We start from the raw sequence: 17770 nt of genomic DNA, 5'->3' as shown, positions 1-17770 counted from the left end.
GGGAGATGACTGGATGGGGGCTATTGATGGGGAACTATTGACTGGTTGATGACTGACTGGGGGACTATTGACTGGTGGATGACTGACTGGTGGATGACTGACTGGGGGCTATTGACTGGTGGATGACTGACTGGGGGCTATTGACTGGGGGCTATTAACTGGTGGATGACTGACTGGGGGACTATTGACTGGTGGATGACTGACTGGGGGATGACTGACTGGGGGCTATTGACTGGGGGACTATTGACTGGTGGATGACTGACTGGGGGATGACTGACTGGGGAGCTATTGACTGGGGGACTATTGACTGGTGGATGACTGACTGGGCGCTATTGACTGGGGGCTATTGACTGGTGGATGACTGACTGGGGGCTATTGACTGGGGGCTATTGACTGGTGGATGACTGACTGGGGGCTATTGACTGGGGCTATTGGGGGCTATTGACTGGTGGATGACTGACTGGGGGGCTATTGACTGGTGGATGACTGACTGGGGGCTATTGACTGGTGGATGACTGACTGGGGGCTATTGACTGGTGGATGACTGACTGGGGGGCTATTGACTGGTGGATGACTGACTGGGGGCTATTGACTGGGGGCTATTGACTGGGGGACTATTGACTGGTGGATGACTGACTGGGGGACTGGGGGCTATTGACTGGGGGACTGGGGGGCTATTGACTGGGGACTATTGACTGGATGGCTATTGACTGACTGGGTGGATGATTGACTGGGGGCTATTGACTGGTGGATGACTGACTGGGGGGCTGGTGGATTGACTGGGGGCTATTGACTGGTGGATGACTGACTGGGGGCTATTGACTGGATGGATGACTGACTGGGGGCTATTGACTGGTGGATGACTGACTGGGGGCTATTGACTGGTGGATGACTGACTGGGGGCTATTGACTGGTGGATGACTGACTGGGGGCTATTGACTGGTGGATGACTGACTGGGGGCTATTGACTGGGGGCTATTGACTGGGGGCTATTGACTGGTGGATGACTGACTGACTGGGGGGCTATGACTGACTGGGGGCTATTGACTGGGGGCTATTGACTGGGGGCTATTGACTGGTGGGGGGCTATTGACTGGGGGCTGGATTGACTGGGGGCTATTGACTGGTGGATGACTGACTGGGGGCTATTGACTGGGGGGCTATTGACTGGGGGCTATTGACTGGGGGCTATTGACTGGGGGCTATTGACTGGGGGGACTGGGGGCTATTGACTGGTGGATTGACTGGGGGCTATTGACTGGGGGCTATTGACTGGGGGGACTATTGACTGGGGGCTATTGACTGGGGGCTATTGACTGGGGGGACTATTGACTGGGGGCTATTGACTGGGGGCTATTGACTGGGGGGCTATTGACTGGGGGCTATTGACTGGGGGGCTATTGACTGGGGGGCTATTGACTGGGGGGCTATTGACTGGGGGCTATTGACTGGGGGCTGATTGACTGGGGGCTATTGACTGGGGGCTATTGACTGGTGGATGACTGACTGGGGGCTATTGACTGGGGGGGGCTATTGACTGGGGGCTATTGACTGGGGGCTATTGACTGGGGGGCTATTGACTGGGGGGCTATTGACTGGTGCTTTCTTAACGCCTGTGTCAGATACTCCAGTGAGTGTAATTTACTCAATATTAGGTAGAAATAAAGTTGACATCATTAGACATTCTTTTCTACTGTAAGTATATATTTTGTTGCTAGCGATATTTATAAAAACATTTTAAATATATATATTTTAATACCCCTAGGGGGTGCGGCCCCCCGGTTGAATAGCTCTGCTCTAGAAACCAAGCTACTCACTCACCTCTTCTTTAATCCCAGAATCCCCAGAGGTACTATGGTCTAGAGAAACCTCATCTTCTGGAGGTATTAACAGTACCTGTAGATTTATCTCACCTAGAACATCACCTTCCTACTTTCATAATATCAGATTTGAAACCACTCACTCGTTGTTTTTGATTCTCCATACAGATTAACATTCATATAATAGACTAATACAGTTGGTGCAAAATGTATTGTGTTTACACTGAGTGTACAAAACATTAAGAACGACTGGCTAATATTGAGTTGCGCACCCCCCTTGCCCTCAGAACAGCCTCAGTTCTTCAGAACATGGACTCTACAAGGTGTTGAAAGCATTCCACAGGGGTGTTGGCCCATGTTGACTCCAAGGCTTCCCACAGTTGTGTCAAGTTGGCTGAATGTCCTTTGGGAGGTGGACTATTCTTGATACACACAGGAAACTCAAAAAGAGAAGAGGACCAAGGCACTCTTCATATAATTGATTAAAATGCCTTTATTAGTACGGCATGTTCAATAGAAACAAAGTTTTAAAAAACCAATGTGTTTCGGCTGCATGGCCTTCGTCAGGGAGAACAAGAAAAAGGAATACAATGTCCTCTTTTGAACAGCTTTTCAATTAGCCTTAATTGGAAGAGGGAGTTGAGAAAACAGGAAACTGTTGAGCGTGAAAATCCCAGCATCATTGCAGTTCTTGACACAAACCGGTGTGCCTGGCACCTACTACCATACCCCGTTCAAAGGCACTTAAATATTGTGTCTTGCCCATTCACCCTCTGAATGGCACACATACCCAATCCATGTCTCAATTGTCTCAAGGATAAAAAATCATTCTTTAACCTGTCTCCTGATTGAAGTGGATTTAATAAGTGACATTAAGAAGGGATCATAGCTTTCATCTGGATTCACCTGGTCAGTCTATGTCATGGAAAGAGTAGGTGTTCATAATGTAATGTGTTGTACACACAGTGTGGGTGTGTTTATCTGTGTGTGTACATGTGTACTAACGTGTGGAGAATCAGAGCAGGTGGTCGGTCCAGTTCAAGTGTTCAAGCAGTCTGATGGCTTGTGGACAGAAACTGTCTCTTGAGCTTGTTGGTATCAGACCTCGTGCTCCAATACCATCTGCAGGTGGTCGGTCCAGTTCAAGTGTTCAAGCAGTCTGATGGCTTGTGGACAGAAACTGTCTCTTGAGCTTGTTGGTATCAGACCTCGTGCTCCAATACCATCTGCCCAACGGTAAGGAAGTGAACAGCTTGTGACTGGGGTGTGTGGTCCTTGATGATGCTGCGGGCCTTCCTCAGGCACCGTTTCCAGTAGATGTCTTTGATGGGTGGAAGCTCGGTCCCAGTGTTGTACTGGGCCTTCTTCACCACTTGCTGGAGGGCCTTGCGGTCATGGACGGAGACATTTCCGTACCAGGCAGTGATGCAACTGGTCAGGCCGCTTTCGATTGTGCAGCGGTAGTATTTGTAGTGGCATGACAAATTTCTTCAGCCGCCTTGACAATAGTGGTGGTGGTGTTGGTCCATGACAAGTTCTTAGTGATGTGGACGCAGAGGAACATAAAACTGTTTACTCTCTCTTCTGCAATCCCATTGATGTGGATTGGGGTATGTTCCCTCCTCTGTTTCCTAAAGTCAACAGTCAACTTTATTTGCTGACGTTGAAGGGGAGGTTGTTGTGATAACACACTTACCTCCTTCCTATAGGCTGACTCGTCGTTGTTGGTTATCAGGTCTACAACTGTGGTGTCGTCAGCAAATTTGATTACTGCGTTAGTGTCGTGCAAATCCACGCAGTCGTGGCTGAACAGGGAGTACAGCAGAGGGCTGAGGACACACCCCTGGGGGGCCCTGTGTTAAGTGTCAGTGTGGAGGAGGTGTTGTTGCCAATCCTCACACCTTGTGGTCTGCCCATCAGGAAGTCCAGGATCCAGTTTCAGAGGGTGGTGTCCAGACCAAGGGCTCTGAGCATAGTGCCAAGCTTAGAGAGAACAATAGTGTTTAATGCTAAACTGTTGTCAATAAACAGCATTCTCACATAGGTGTTCCTCTTGTCCAGATGTGTTAGGGCTGTGTGAAAAGCGATGGAAATGGCATCTTCCACAGATCTGTTGGAGCGGTAGGCAAATTGGAGTGGGTTCCGTGTGCCTGTGATTCAGCTCATACCAAGACAAGAACTCAGGACCTCTGCCTCGCTAACACACTTGACCGCCCTCCTGAAGGGTTACAGCTCATGCGCTATTGAAAAAGTCCTGCTATTACGCAAGGATGACGCTTCGGCCTGCTGAATAAGTTTCACAGATCCTCATCTGCTACATTCACCACCTTAACTGGCTCCACAGCGCCCCCAGTGGTTGAACCATCACAACTGTAGAGTCCAGTGGCACCGTTGTAAAGGACGTCACGCTGCTTGTTTAGCGAGTACAGCTTCCCCCCGATTCAGCTCATAGGGCGACTCAACCTCAGGACTTCTGCCTCCAACCCACGTGACCGCCCTCCTGAAGCATTCTAACCACAATGCTATTAAAAAAGGCCTTTAATTGCACAAGTGTTGTTAGTTTCACGTGTATGTTTGTGTTGGACGTGTTAGTTATTGTTAGAGGTCCGTTTCAATTCTCCGGCAAGGGTAGTCATTATAAGGTCAACGTGACAATGGGTTAAGACTGTGTTAGCCTGTGAGCTAAAGCCTAGGCATTGGTCCTGTGACTTGGATGAGTCTTCAAGGAGGAGGTCAAATGAGGGTGAAGTCTAACAGGTGGTTTGATGACCACGCTTTTGTGATAAGTGACTTGTCACAAAAGTGGAGCCCTGGGTTAAACTTAACACGTCTTCAGCCAGTTTGCTTATCACATGCATGGATCACCGAACCACGTCTGTTGCATTCTCATTAAATGGGTTGCACAGATGTTTCTGTTTGCCACAGAAAGTGGTCTTGTGCAGGAGGCCTGATTTGAACCCCAATCAGTTATATTGGTGCCGTGATCTCTGAGTATGAGGTCAAAGGAGAGTGAAATGTAACCGAGGTGGTTCGATGAACCACTCTCTTTTGATGAGTAACCTTGAAGACTTGTGTTAGCTTCCTGTACTAATCCCTATGGGCTTTAGTTATGTGGGCTAACACAGTCTTGTGAAATGCAGGAGACCTGGTTCTAACCCAGTCATTCATAAGAGCAAGATTAAATAGGGAGTGGAAAGGCTGTGCTTAGAAGGGCTGTGACGGGGCAATGTTTACTTATGGGAGACACTTTTTTTTGTGTCACTCCCTTCTAACACAGCATGTGATCGTCATTGAGGGGAACCGAAGATATGTCCATATTTCAGGAATGGGGTCATAATAGTTTATTGCCAAAATGGTTCAAACGGTGGAGCCAGATTCAGAGGAATTCTTCCATGATTTGACACACTGCTCGTACGACTGTTGCCGCTAAAGTTTCCATAACGGAATCTACACGCGCACGAAAAACGAAGTTGGACATCTTTGTTATTATTTAGCAAGCAAACAAACTTTCCAGAGTAAAACCCTTATGTGGTTAAACAATCTACTTCCGGAGACAGTTTACCGTAAACACTGAGATCACAGAGATGTATTTGCTGAGATAAAGCTAAATGTATTACTCTCATTCTCAAAGACAATACCTTTTTCAAATTTCCCATGAGTTGCTTTATTTCTTTTGAACTTTAACACAACCATGTTGATTGTGACAAAATCTTAGTTTCGCCTGATTATTTTCAACACTTTGCGTCACAAATACTGTAGGAATTTATACAATAAGTTGAACATTTTAGACAAAAATAACCAACATGAACCAATATAATAATTTGCAGTCAAACATTTAGTGTCACTTCTTTTTATAACATTTTTACAAAAGGCTCCAGAATACAAAATAACAGTCAGGGGAGAATTAAACAGATAACAACCTTTAAGCCAGAGCAATCATACACATACAATTTACAATCAATTCAGAAAACACTATCCCAAATCACAACACAACCTATAATTTCCGTGTGTGAACTGTCTGGTGTCTTATCAGATTGCTCAGAAAGGAGAAGTTCTTCCCACACTGGGTGCAGTGGAACAGTTTCTCACCCGTATGGACACTCTGATGCACTTTTAAATTGCTGGAATGAGAGAACTGTTTCCCACATTGAGCGCATCTGAAAGGTTTCTCCCCTGTGTGTACTCTCTGGTGCCGCTTCAGGCTACACAGCTGGCTGAACTGCTTCCCACACAGGGCGCACTCGTACGGTTTCTCCCCCGTGTGAACCCTCTGGTGCATCTTGAGCTGGCACAGGTGAGGGTACTCCCTCCCACAGAAGGTGCACCTGTAGGACCTCGCCCCATCCTCCCTAGACCCTCTGTCCTGATGAGTCCCAGTCACGTCGCCCAGGTGGGTGTCGGGGGCGCTCCCAGGGAAATCCACCCAGGTGGGGTACTGCAGCTCCTCGGTTTCCGTGGAGTATGGAGTGGCGGTGGTTGCGGGGTTCTGAAAGTTGCCGAGGCGGTTGTGGAAAGCGCTGTCCATGCCGATGGTGTAGAAGTGATTGTCAGGTGAGTTCTGTCTCGCTGCTGGCTGGACACCTGGGTGAGGATGATGAAGATAAGTGTTACTCGAATGTCCTCCAAGAAGCATGGCATCTGCTTCACTATGTCCTCCTTGATGATGCCCGTGTTCCATTATGTCACCTTGTCTCCACGACGAGGGCGTGCCATCCCCATCGTCAACAGGAAGGGGGTCGATAACTATGACCTCCGACATGACTTCTGAATCGACCTGGGAATACTTGTGTTCACTCCTCACCATCTGAGAAAGTGGGGGAATGGGGTTCAGCTTTGTGAGAGGCGAGGGGCTTCCTGAGACCGTCTCGGCAGCATAACTAGAACAAGACGGCCAATCATTCGCTGTATCACTGCCTCTTCGCTTATGGGAGTTTACAGGCAGATCGGTTGTTCTCTCGGGGTTCAGGCTACACTGCTGTTTACCAACAGGTCTTGGACCTGTGAGTTGAAACACCTGGCTCAAGCTCTCAGGCTCCGGGTCTGACTTGAAAACAGTGTCTGATCTGTTGACAGTCACTATGCTCTGTTTGGTTCTGAGCTGCTCAGTGAGCTCTGTTTGGTCCGTGTCTAGAGAGGTCGGTGTGTTTGGGTCTGTCATTCTGTGGCCACTATCAGTACCTGAAGAGACAACAAAAGCATGATGGTCATATGCAGTCAAATAAAACAATGAGGTTGTCAATCAGTATGTCATTTTTCATTACAGCAATCCATAAATCATTACCTGGGATCTCCCTCAGACCCTCTTCTTTCTTCCATGGCTGGAGGTCTCTCTCCCCTTCCACAGTAGATTTGGCCTGAAAAGAGGAGGGAGGAATTAAGTAGAGAGACATGAGCTCTACAAAGCTCTCAAACAAACAGATCTATTATAACTCAGCTATTACTAGGCTATAATATTGATCTAATGGCTTGAATTAAGTTGTTAATTTACTGACTCAACTCATGGACACAGAACATCTAAAGCTTCTCAAAACATATGAAACTAAAACTGGACCTCAATAATTCACTTGTAATTTTGAAAAATGTCCTTTCCTTACATTACATTTAGGGTCAATGTGAGAATATATATTTAGAGTCAAAAGAAGCACCATGAAATTATTTGAAAAATATTATTTATTGAGGGAATTATAGGATTTAATGAATAAACAGCAACAGCCATTGATGAAATTGTTACAGAAGACCAGACAGTTTTTCAGTCTCACAGTAGAATTTCAGTATCTGCTATAACTTTAGTGTGACGCACACAGTATTATTAGAAGAACACAACCATGATCAACCTTAACAGTCAATGTGAGTGATGCTGTTGGCCTTAAAGAAGCTAAGAAAACATAACAGTCTTTGTAGATAATTTAAATATTGAACCACGTTGTATTGTAGACGTATGAGACCAGGGCAAACATCCTGCAGACATACGACTATGTTAGAACCAATGACGTTTGAACTCATCATATTTCTATAACAGCTTTTTTTCAATAGGAATCTCTTGTTCCATGTCAGTTATCAATGATGAAGCTTCTGATGTCTTTTCAGATTGCTGGTGTGGGAGAACCTGCGCCCGCACTGTGCACAACTGAAGGGCTTCTCGCCAGTGTGGACGTTCAGGTGCATTTGGAGATGGCTGGCGCCCTCAAAGCTCTTCTCACAGAAGTTGCAGGCGAACCCCCGCTTTCTGGTGTGGATGACAGCGTGCTGCTGCAACTCACTCTCGTGGACAAACTTCTTATGGCAGCTCGGGAAACCGTACTGTCGTTCTACGGTGCCAGGTCTAACATCTGTGGCAAGATTACTCAAATGACAGGAAGTTGTGGTGCTTGGTCTAAAATGGCTGACAGGAAGTGAGGTATGAGCTGGTTGTTGAACTCCTCTTCCTGGTATTTCAGAGTGTCTATGGAGGCTTGCCAACGAACACCAACTAGCTTTGTTGGCCTCGCCTGCATTTCCTGTGTCAAGATGGGTGCCTGTATTTATCTCTGAGGACCGGAAGCCGGGTGAAACCAATAGCGGTGTGTTGTCTTTCATCAAATCATGGCAAATCATTGGTGCATTTCTGTTAAACACTCCCACTCCCTGCTTATTTCCAGTCCCATTGTCCTGTGGTGTAGTAGCTGTACCCACCTGACCCCACTCGAAACCTCTATCCACCTGCTGGCCACTAGATACACTGCTCATATCTGTGGCCGAGCTGGTCTGTGTTTCTGGGCCCACTGGGCCACTCCCTAGGTCCATTACTTTAGTGTGAGCAGCAGAGGCACCATCATCAGTCACTACTACCTCTTTCCATACCTGGTTTAAAGAATCTCTTAGGAGATTGAGGTCCCCGTTCAAGTCACACTTTGTGTCCAGACTCGGTCTCTCTGCTTTGGGTTCAAATCCTGTGTACTGCTGGGGTCCCTGGTTCACATTCCCTGTTTCTGATTGGAGGAGGATGGCATCAGATCCACTGACCTCCATAGCGGTGTTGTAGTTGTTGTTGCTTCTGGGGCCACTGGACTGGATGGCAGTGTCCTCTGTGGTGGCTGCAGCCGGTTGGGTGGTTAGTTCTCTGCTGCCCTCCACTGTTCTAGCTGGGTGGCTGAACCTAGAGTGATGGTCATCGGCTTCTCCCTCCACCTTGATGATCAGCAGGTCTGGTTCCCCTTCCTCTGTCTCTGCTGACTGCTGATGGGGTTAAGTGGGAGAGATGAGTGAGTGAGACAGAGCATACACTATCTACTGAATGGAGATATGGGCGTGAAATTCATAGTAATTGTCTTGTTGTTATTGTGTTATAATCAGTGGTGTAGTGGAGGGTAAACTCCACCTTCTGTATGTTACACATGCCTTTTACAACCCTTTGGCACAAAAATGCATTTAAAGTATAGGGACTGTTACTTTACTCACTGATCATCGTTTACCAACCATATTTTTAACCACTACATCACTAGTTATAATGTGCTGAGATACTCGTCTATACAGACATAACCTCATCCCCAGGCGGAAGGAAGTGTCTGGTGTCCGAGACTAAAACAGATATAAGTCTGTGACAGTCTAAAATCGTCTGTTAAAATTGGAACTTACCTCATCACTTGTAGCATCCATATGCTTTGATGGAGAGACATCGTCTTGGTCCACGTCTATGGGCTGTCTGTCTCTTTGAATGCTGCTGTTCCCAAAACTCCTGTTGGAAAGTCTGGCTCTGCTTTGCCAAGTAGGTCCTGGAAATAAAAGGGGGAGGTTCATTTGACCCCATCCATCAATGGTGCTTTACAAAGAACAAAACAAACATATGTTCATGATGTATGTTATGTGTCTGTAGAGCTAAAAGAATCCTAGCTGTGTTGACAGTACAAAGAAAGCATGATGCATCCTCAAATCTTATTTTATTGGTCACGTACACACATTTCACAGATGTTATCGCAGGTGTAGCGAAATGCTTATGTTTCTAGCTCCATCATGGCAGTAATACCTACTGTAACACAGTGAAATGCTTGTGTTTCTAGCTCCATCATGGCAGTAATACCTACTGTAACACAGTGAAATGCTTGTGTTTCTAGCTCCATCAGGGCAGTAATATCTACTGTAACAGTGAAATGCTTGTGTTTCTAGCTCCATCATGGCAGTAATACCTACTGTAACAGTGAAATGCTTGTGTTTCTAGCTCCATCATGGCAGTAATACCTACTGTAACACAGTGAAATGCTTGTGTTTCTAGCTCCATCAGGGCAGTAATATCTACTGTAACAGTGAAATGCTTGTGTTTCTAGCTCCATCAGGGCAGTAATACCTACTGTAACAGTGAAATGCTTGTGTTTCTAGCTCCATCATGGCAGTAATACCTACTGTAACACAGTGAAATGCTTGTGTTTCTAGCTCCATCAGGGCAGTAATATCTACTGTAACAGTGAAATGCTTGTGTTTCTAGCTCCATCATGGCAGTAATACCTACTGTAACAGTGAAATGCTTGTGTTTCTAACTCCATCAGGGCAGTAATACCTACTGTAACAGTGAAATGCTTGTGTTTCTAGCTCCATCAGGGCAGTAATACCTACTGTAACAGTGAAATGCTTGTGTTTCTAGCTCCATCAGGGCAGTAATACCTACTGTAACAGTGAAATGCTTGTGTTTCTAGCTCCATCATGGCAGTAATACCTACTGTAACACAGTGAAATGCTTGTGTTTCTAGCTCCATCATGGCAGTAATACCTACTGTAACACAGTGAAATGCTTGTGTTTCTAGCTCCATCATGGCAGTAATACCTACTGTAACACAGTGAAATGTTTGTGTTTCTAGCTCCATCAGGGCAGTAATACCTACTGTAACAGTGAAATGCTTGTGTTTCTAGCTCCATCAGGGCAGTAATACCTACTGTAACAGTGAAATGCTTGTGTTTCTAGCTCCATCAGGGCAGTAATACCTACTGTAACAGTGAAATGCTTGTGTTTCTAGCTCCATCAGGGCAGTAATACCTACTGTAACACAGTGAAATGCTTGTGTTTCTAGCTCCATCAGGGCAGTAATACAATACAAAACAATACAGACACATCCAAAAAATAAAAAAAGGAATCAAGAAATATCAGAACGACCATGGTCAGAGTCCGGAATAAATATGTATGTATATGATGGTATATATAGACAGTATATGAGTAGAAAAGGTGTGTACAGCAGTAGTTATATAGGATGAGCCTTGACTAGAATACATTACATCCATATAAAGTGGGTAAAACAGTATGTAAACATTATTAAAGTGACCAGTGTTCAATGACTAGGGCAGCAGTCACTAAGGTGCAGGGTAGAGTATTGGGTGGTAGCCGGGCTAGTAACAGTGACTAGGGCAGCAGTCACTAAGGTGCAGGGTAGAGTATTGGGTGGTAGCCGGGCTAGTAACAGTGACTAGGGCAGCAGTCACTAAGGTGCAGGGTCGAGTATTGGGTGGTAGCCGGGCTAGTAACAGTGACTAGGGCAGCAGTCACTAAGGTGCAGGGTAGAGTATTGGGTGGTAGCCGGGCTAGTAACAGTGACTAGGGCAGTAGTCACTAAGGTGCAGGGTAGAGTATTGGGTGGTAGCCGGGCTAGTAACAGTGACTAGGGCAGCAGTCACTAAGGTGCAGGGTCGAGTATTGGGTGGTAGCCGGGCTAGTAACAGTGACTAGGGGCGACAGCGTAGCCTAGTGGTTAAAGTGACTAAGTTCAGGGCAGGGTACTGGGCGGAGGCAGTCTAGTGGGGACAGTCTGATGGCCTGGAGATAAAAGCAGTTTTTCAGTCTCTCGTTCCCTGCTGTGATGCACCTGTAAAGTCTCCACCTTCTAGATGGTAGTGAGTGAACAGGCTCAGCTGGCTGAGGTCCTTGATATTCTTATTGGCCTTCCTGTGACACCTGTGCTGTAGATGTCCTGGCAAGGGTGCCCCCGGAAATACGTTGGGCTAACTGCACCACCCTCTAGAGAGCCCTGCGGTGCAATAGCAGTACCAGGTGGTGATACAGTCCGTAAGGATGCTCTCAATGATGCATCTGTAGGTTTATGAAGGTCTTTGGGGCCAAGCCAAATTTCTTCAGCCTCTTGAGGTGGATCTCAATAATTACATCTAGGCCGAACTGTATTGACAGTACATCAATCATGGCTGTATTATACTAGCTTTGAACTTTGTAAAACACAATTGATGGATGGGGTCAAATTGAAGATTCATGTTTAATTTAATTTGTATTTATTTCAGCTTTATTTAACCAGGTAGGCTAGTTGAGAACAAGTTCTCATTTGCAACTGTGACCTGGCCAAGATAAAGCTAAGCAGTTTGACACATACAACAACACAGAGTTACACATGGAATAAACAAACATACAGTCAATAATACAGTAGAAAAAGTATATATACAGTGTGTGCAAATGAGGTAGGACAAGGGAGGTAAGGCAATATAAATAGTCCATGGTGGCGAAGTAATTACAATATAGCAATTAAACACTGGAATGGTAGAATGTGCAGACGATGAATGTGCAAGTAGAGATACTGGGGTGCAAAGGAGCAAGATAAATAAATACAGCATGGGGATGAGGTTAGTGGATGGGCTATTTACAGATGGGTTATGCACAGGTTTAGTGATCTGTGAGCTGCTCTGACAGCTGGTGCTTAAAGCTTCAGTGATTTTTGCAGTTTGTTCCAGTTATTGGCAGCAGAGAACTGGAAGGCGGTCAAAATAAGAATTGGCTTTGGGGGTGACCAGTGAGACATACCTGCTGGAGCGCGTGCTACAGGTAGGTGCTGCTATGGTGACCAGTGAGCTGAGATAAGGGGGGACTTTACCTAGCAGGGTCTTGTAGATGACCTGGAGCCAGTGGATTAGCTGACAAGTATGAAGCGAGGGCCAGCCAACGAGAGTGTACAAGTCGCAATGGTGGGTAGTATATGGGGCTTTGGTGACAAAACGGATGGCACTGTGATAGACTGCATCCAATTTTTTGAGTAGAGTGTTGGAGGCTATTTTGTAAATGATGTAGCCGAAGTCGAGGATCGGTAGAATGGTCAGTTTTACGAGGTTATGTTTGGCAGCATGAGTGAAGGATGCTTTGTTGAGAAATAGGAAGCCGATTCTAGATTTATTTTTTGGATTGGAGATGCTTAATGTGAGTCTGGAAGGAGAGTTTACAGTCTAACCAGACACCTAGGTACAGTATTTGTAGTTGTCCACATATTCTAAGTCAGAACCGTCCAGAGTAGTGATGCTAGGCAGGTGGGCAGATGCGGGCAGCGATCGGTTGAAGAGCATGCATTTAGTTTTACTAGCATTTAAGAGCAGTTGGAGGTCACGGAAGGAGTGTTGTATGGCATTGAAGCTCGTCTGGAGGGTTGTTAAAACACAGTGTCCAAAGAAGGGCCAGAAGTATACAGAATGGTGTCGTCTGTGTAGAGGTGGATCAGAGAATCACCAGCAGAAAGAGCGACATCATTGATGTATACAGAGAAGAGAGTCAGCCCGAGAATTGAACCCTGCACCCCCATAGAGACTGTCAGAGGACCCGGCCAACAGGCCCTCCGATTTGACACACTGAACTCTATCAGAGAAGTAGTTGGTGAACCAGGCGAGGCAATCATTTGAGAAACCAAGGCTGTTGTCTGCCAATAAGAATGTGGTGATTGACAGTCGAAAGCTTTGGCCAGGTCAATGAATACGGCTGCACAGTATTGTTTCTTATCGATTGCGGTTATGATGTCGTTTAGGACCTTGAGCGTGGCTTGGAAACCAGATTGCATAGCGGAGAAGGTACGGTGGGATTCGAAATGGTCGGTAATCTGTAATTTAATTTATAATACGCGCACAGTGTCAAATTCATCATCATCACCAACCTGTCGTTGCAGTTTCTCGATGGTTGTGTCTGTTTATGAGGCGTATTCCATGGAAGCGATTGTGGACGGACCCCTCTGAAGACTTTGTTCTATCTGCTCGAAACCTGGTGATCTGAAGTTCCATCAATTTCATTTTCCTCCGGAGAAATTCGTTCTCCTTGTGGCTTTGGGACATCTTCAGGTGCACAACAGCATAGCCATCGTCAACAACTTTGCAGATTTCGGCAACAGCCGCGTTGGCAAGCACCTCCATGATTGAGGCTATCTGCGCCTGGAACTCGACCACGGAACCCGACATTGTCCCCCGACGCTTTTGGTCCCTTTTCAATATGTAAACAGTCTTTGTGTTTTCTTTATTATGAGTATCTAGCAAGCTATTCAAACAAATACAATAATATCAGAAACTAAACATGGATAGCTAGCTAGCTTTGTTTGTAGCTCGCTTGTGAGATTATTTTTCCTGTTCCTCATCACAGTAATGTAATCATATGCTGGACTTGAAAGTTGGACACCGCCACCTACTGTATAGGAGTGCTCCACAATAACAACATGGAGCTCCATAATAACAATGTTGGAGCTCCATAATAAACATGTTTTCTGGTGTAAACAATATTTCATGATTTTTCTAAAATAAAGCATTTAACTATTTCTGGTATTTTTAATAGAAATAAACGACAAACAGTTAATTAAAACAGTTAAATTACAACAGTATGACAGACTAGCCTACTATTCATATATATGAATTCCATCAACATCTTTACAGCCTATCAATCTGATAGTAAATCTAAAGTATATTGTTGACAGGCAAATGGAAATAATTTTTTAATTACTGTTCACCTATACACATTCATAAGGATGTTTAAAATATTTACTTGTCATAACATTATCAGTCCACTCTGGACCAAGCATCAAGACAGTTGAACTGAAAACACTACCACTACACAGAGAGGGTAGTGTTCAATGTGGAAACCATTCAAATGGATCAAAACACATAGACCTAGTTTTCATATGAAAACCCCACTAGTGTGAAGCCGAGCCATTCCCCTTAAATCTAGGGCCAGGAAGTGTTCCCTGGTCTGGTCACGTGGTGAGGAAAAACTCCTGCCCCTGCCTTTCATTATGTCACAGGTGGAGCAGTGTTAAGTTGTACCTAGATGCTGATCTTGGGTCAGTTTTAGATGTTTTTCCCACTAATGGTTAATGTTTTCCATGTCTTTGGGGAACCTGTTGGAGAGTAATCCTTTGGGATGTAAAGTGTCCTCTCCTGACACTCAAAACGCAGAGCGAGGGAGAACTGTAGGGTTGAGGTCCAAGTTGCCACATTTCAATGGACAATTCGCACCTTGAACCTCAACCCTACAGTTTCCCCTCGCTCTGCATTGTGAGTATCAGGGGGACACCTCTCTGTCTGTCCAGACTCTATTCCCCCTCTGTGTCCCCCTCTGTGACAGTAGTTTGGCCTGAAAGGAGGAGGGAGGAATTAAATTGACAGGCATGATCTCTACAAAGCTCTAAAACAAATGCAAGTCTATTATAACTCAGCTATTACTAGGCTATAATATTGATCAAATGGCTTGAAGTAAGTTGTTAATTTACTGACTAAACTCATTGACACAGAAAATGTAAATCTTCTCTGTCTTTAAAACATTTGAAAGTCAAATCGGACTGCATTAATTTCCTGTACTTTTAAAAGGAAAAAATCCTTTCCTTCCAACTTATTGAACTGATTTAATTTGGAAGCAAAGTGAGAATATATATTTAGGGTCAATCTATTAAAAGGTCAATATATATTTAGGGTCAATTTATTTGACCTGTTTATCAGGTACACCCACCTAGTACCGGGTCGGACCCCCCTTTTCTTTCAGAACAACCTGAATTATTCGGGGGAATTGATTCTACAAGTCTGAAACGTTCCACAAGGATGTTGGTCCATGTTGACGCGATGGCATCACACAGTTGCTGCAGATTGGATGGCGGTACATCCTCGCCACCAGCCTGTACTGTTGACACCAAGCAGGATGGGTCCATGGACTCATGCTGCTTACGCCAAATCCTGACTCTGCCATTAGCATGACGCAACAGGAAATGGGATTCATCAGACCAGGCAATTTGTTTCCACTCCTCAATTGTTGTTGATTGCGTGCCCACTGGAGCAGCTTCTTCTTGTTTTTAACTGATAGGAGTAGAACCCGATGTGGTCGTCTGCTGCAATAGCCCATCCATGACAAGGACAGATGAGTTGTGCGTTCCGAGATGCCGTTCTGCACACCACTGATGTACTACGCCATTATTTGTCTATTTGTGGCCTGCCTGCTAGCTTGCACGATTCTTACCATTCTCCTTCGACTGCTCTTATCAACGAGCTGTTTTTTGTTTTGTCACTCCAGCCTCGGGAAACCCTACACACTGTCGTGTGTGAAAAGGTCGGACATTTCTGAGATACTGGACCTGGCATCAACGATCATACCACGCTCAAAGTCGCTTAGTTCACTCCTTTTGCCTATTATAACGTTTAATTGAACAGTGACATTGCCTCGATGCCTGTCTGCCTGCTTTGCCTGATTCACTGTCTGTAGGAGCGTTCCATTTTCTTGAACGGGGTGGTGTACCTAATAAACTGGGCGGTGAGTGTATATTTAGGGTCAATATATATTTAGGGTCAATCTATATAGGGCCAATCTATATAGGATCAATCTATACCGAAAAAAATATAAACGCAACAATCAACAATTTCATATAAGTAAATCAGTCAATTAAGATACTTAAATTAGGCCCTAATCTATGGATTTCACATGACTGGGAATACAGACGTGCATCTGTTGTTCAGATACCTTAAAAAAAAGGTAAAGGCGTGGATCAGAAAACCCTTCAGTATCTGGTGTGACCACCATTTGCCTCATGCAGCACGACACACATCCTTTGCATAGAGTAGATTAGGCTGTTGATTGTAGCCTGTGGAATGTTGTCCCACTCTGCTTCAATGGCTGTGTTGCTGGATATTGGCGGGAACTGGAACACACTGTTGATCCCGAGCATCCCAAACTTGCTCAATGGGTGACATGGTGAGTATGCACTATGCAGGCCATGGAAGAACATTTTCAGCTTCCAATAATTGTGTACAGTTACTTGCAACATGAGGCCGTGCATTATGCTAAAACATGAGTTGATGGTGGAGGATGAATGGCACTACAATGGGCCTTAGGATCTCGTCACGGTATCTCTGTGCATTGAAATTGTCATCGTTAAAATGCAATTGTGTTCGTTGTCTGTAGCTTATGCCTGCCCACAACATAACCCCACCGCCACCAGTCCGGCCGACCAGTCCAATATCTGTCTGGCCGACCGGTCCTATATCTGTCTGGCCGACCGGTCCTATCTGTCCGGCCGAACGGTCCTATATCTGTCTGGCCGACCGGTCCTATATCTGTCCGGCTGACTGGTCCAATATCTGTCTGGCCGACCGGTCCTATCTGTCTGGCCGACCGGTCCCTTCTGGTCAGAGGAGAAAGGAAGAGTCAGAGAGAGAGACAAAAGAACATCAACAAGACCTTTCATGATGTGACGGGGAAGATAGCCAAATTGTTGGTATGGCGCAACAACACTCGTGTGCACATTCCCCTTCGATGGAATTGTGAACCTTTCTGCAAATGAGTTCATATCATATCTAATTCAATACATTTCAATTTGTCTGTTCATAGAAAGTCAGTTTTCTTTCTCTCAATCTTTCATTTACATAGGTCAGGATTGAGCTGGGCTGGACCAAGAGTGTAAAAGGTTACGGCTTGTGATTACATCACTGGTGAAAAGTCAGTGATAAAAATATATTCAGTTGACATTCATCCCACTGGGCAAAAACTGGTTGAATCAACTTTGTTTCCATGTCATTTCAACCCCCAAAAATTAATGTGATGACATTGAATCAACGTGGAAAATTGATTGGATTTTCAAAAAGTGTCACGACTTCCGCCGAAGTCGGCCCCTCTCCTTGCTCGGGCGGCGTTCGGTGGTCCACGTCACCAGCTTTCTAGCCATCGCCGCTCCATTTTTCATGTATCCATTTGTTTTGTCTTGTTC

The 17770-nt window shown here is 45.4% G+C and overlaps 1 protein-coding gene across 5 annotated transcripts; it reads right to left on the bottom strand.

Moving 5' to 3' along the window:
• Positions 1-5468: 5468 nt before the first annotated feature.
• Positions 5469-14201, bottom strand: LOC124017862 (zinc finger protein 219-like). Of its 5 annotated transcripts, XM_046333102.1 has the most exons (6): positions 13697-14201; positions 9435-9571; positions 8661-9035; positions 7102-7174; positions 6507-6998; positions 5469-6401 (listed from the first exon to the last, which is right to left on the bottom strand). In XM_046333102.1, exons 1-6 carry the CDS (start codon positions 13992-13994, stop codon positions 5815-5817), a joined length of 1962 nt encoding a protein of 653 aa, XP_046189058.1. In that variant the 5' UTR covers positions 13995-14201; the 3' UTR covers positions 5469-5814. The 5 variants fall into 5 exon arrangements, with proteins under 5 accessions (XP_046189058.1, XP_046189056.1, XP_046189057.1 ...); XM_046333100.1 differs by having other exon boundaries at positions 5469-6998; XM_046333101.1 differs by having other exon boundaries at positions 5469-6998; positions 8661-9032.
• Positions 14202-17770: the final 3569 nt, after the last annotated feature.

This window comes from Oncorhynchus gorbuscha, unplaced genomic scaffold, assembly GCF_021184085.1.
Source record: "Oncorhynchus gorbuscha isolate QuinsamMale2020 ecotype Even-year unplaced genomic scaffold, OgorEven_v1.0 Un_scaffold_346, whole genome shotgun sequence".
NCBI lineage: Eukaryota > Metazoa > Chordata > Actinopteri > Salmoniformes > Salmonidae > Oncorhynchus > Oncorhynchus gorbuscha.
This window is presented reverse-complemented; position numbering and strand designations above follow the sequence as displayed.

Excerpts from the sequence above, each read along its gene's own strand:
- LOC124017862 (XM_046333100.1), bottom strand. The coding sequence starts at position 13,994 with ATGTCGGGTTCCGTGGTCGAGTTCCAGGCGCAGATAGCCTCAATCATG. Across the intron at positions 9,036-9,434 it reads TGGATGCTACAAGTGATGAG|CAGTCAGCAGAGACAGAGGA; the intron begins GTAAGTTCCAAT and ends TAACCCCATCAG. Across the intron at positions 6,999-7,101 it reads GGGTCTGAGGGAGATCCCAG|GTACTGATAGTGGCCACAGA; the intron begins GTAATGATTTAT and ends TTGTCTCTTCAG.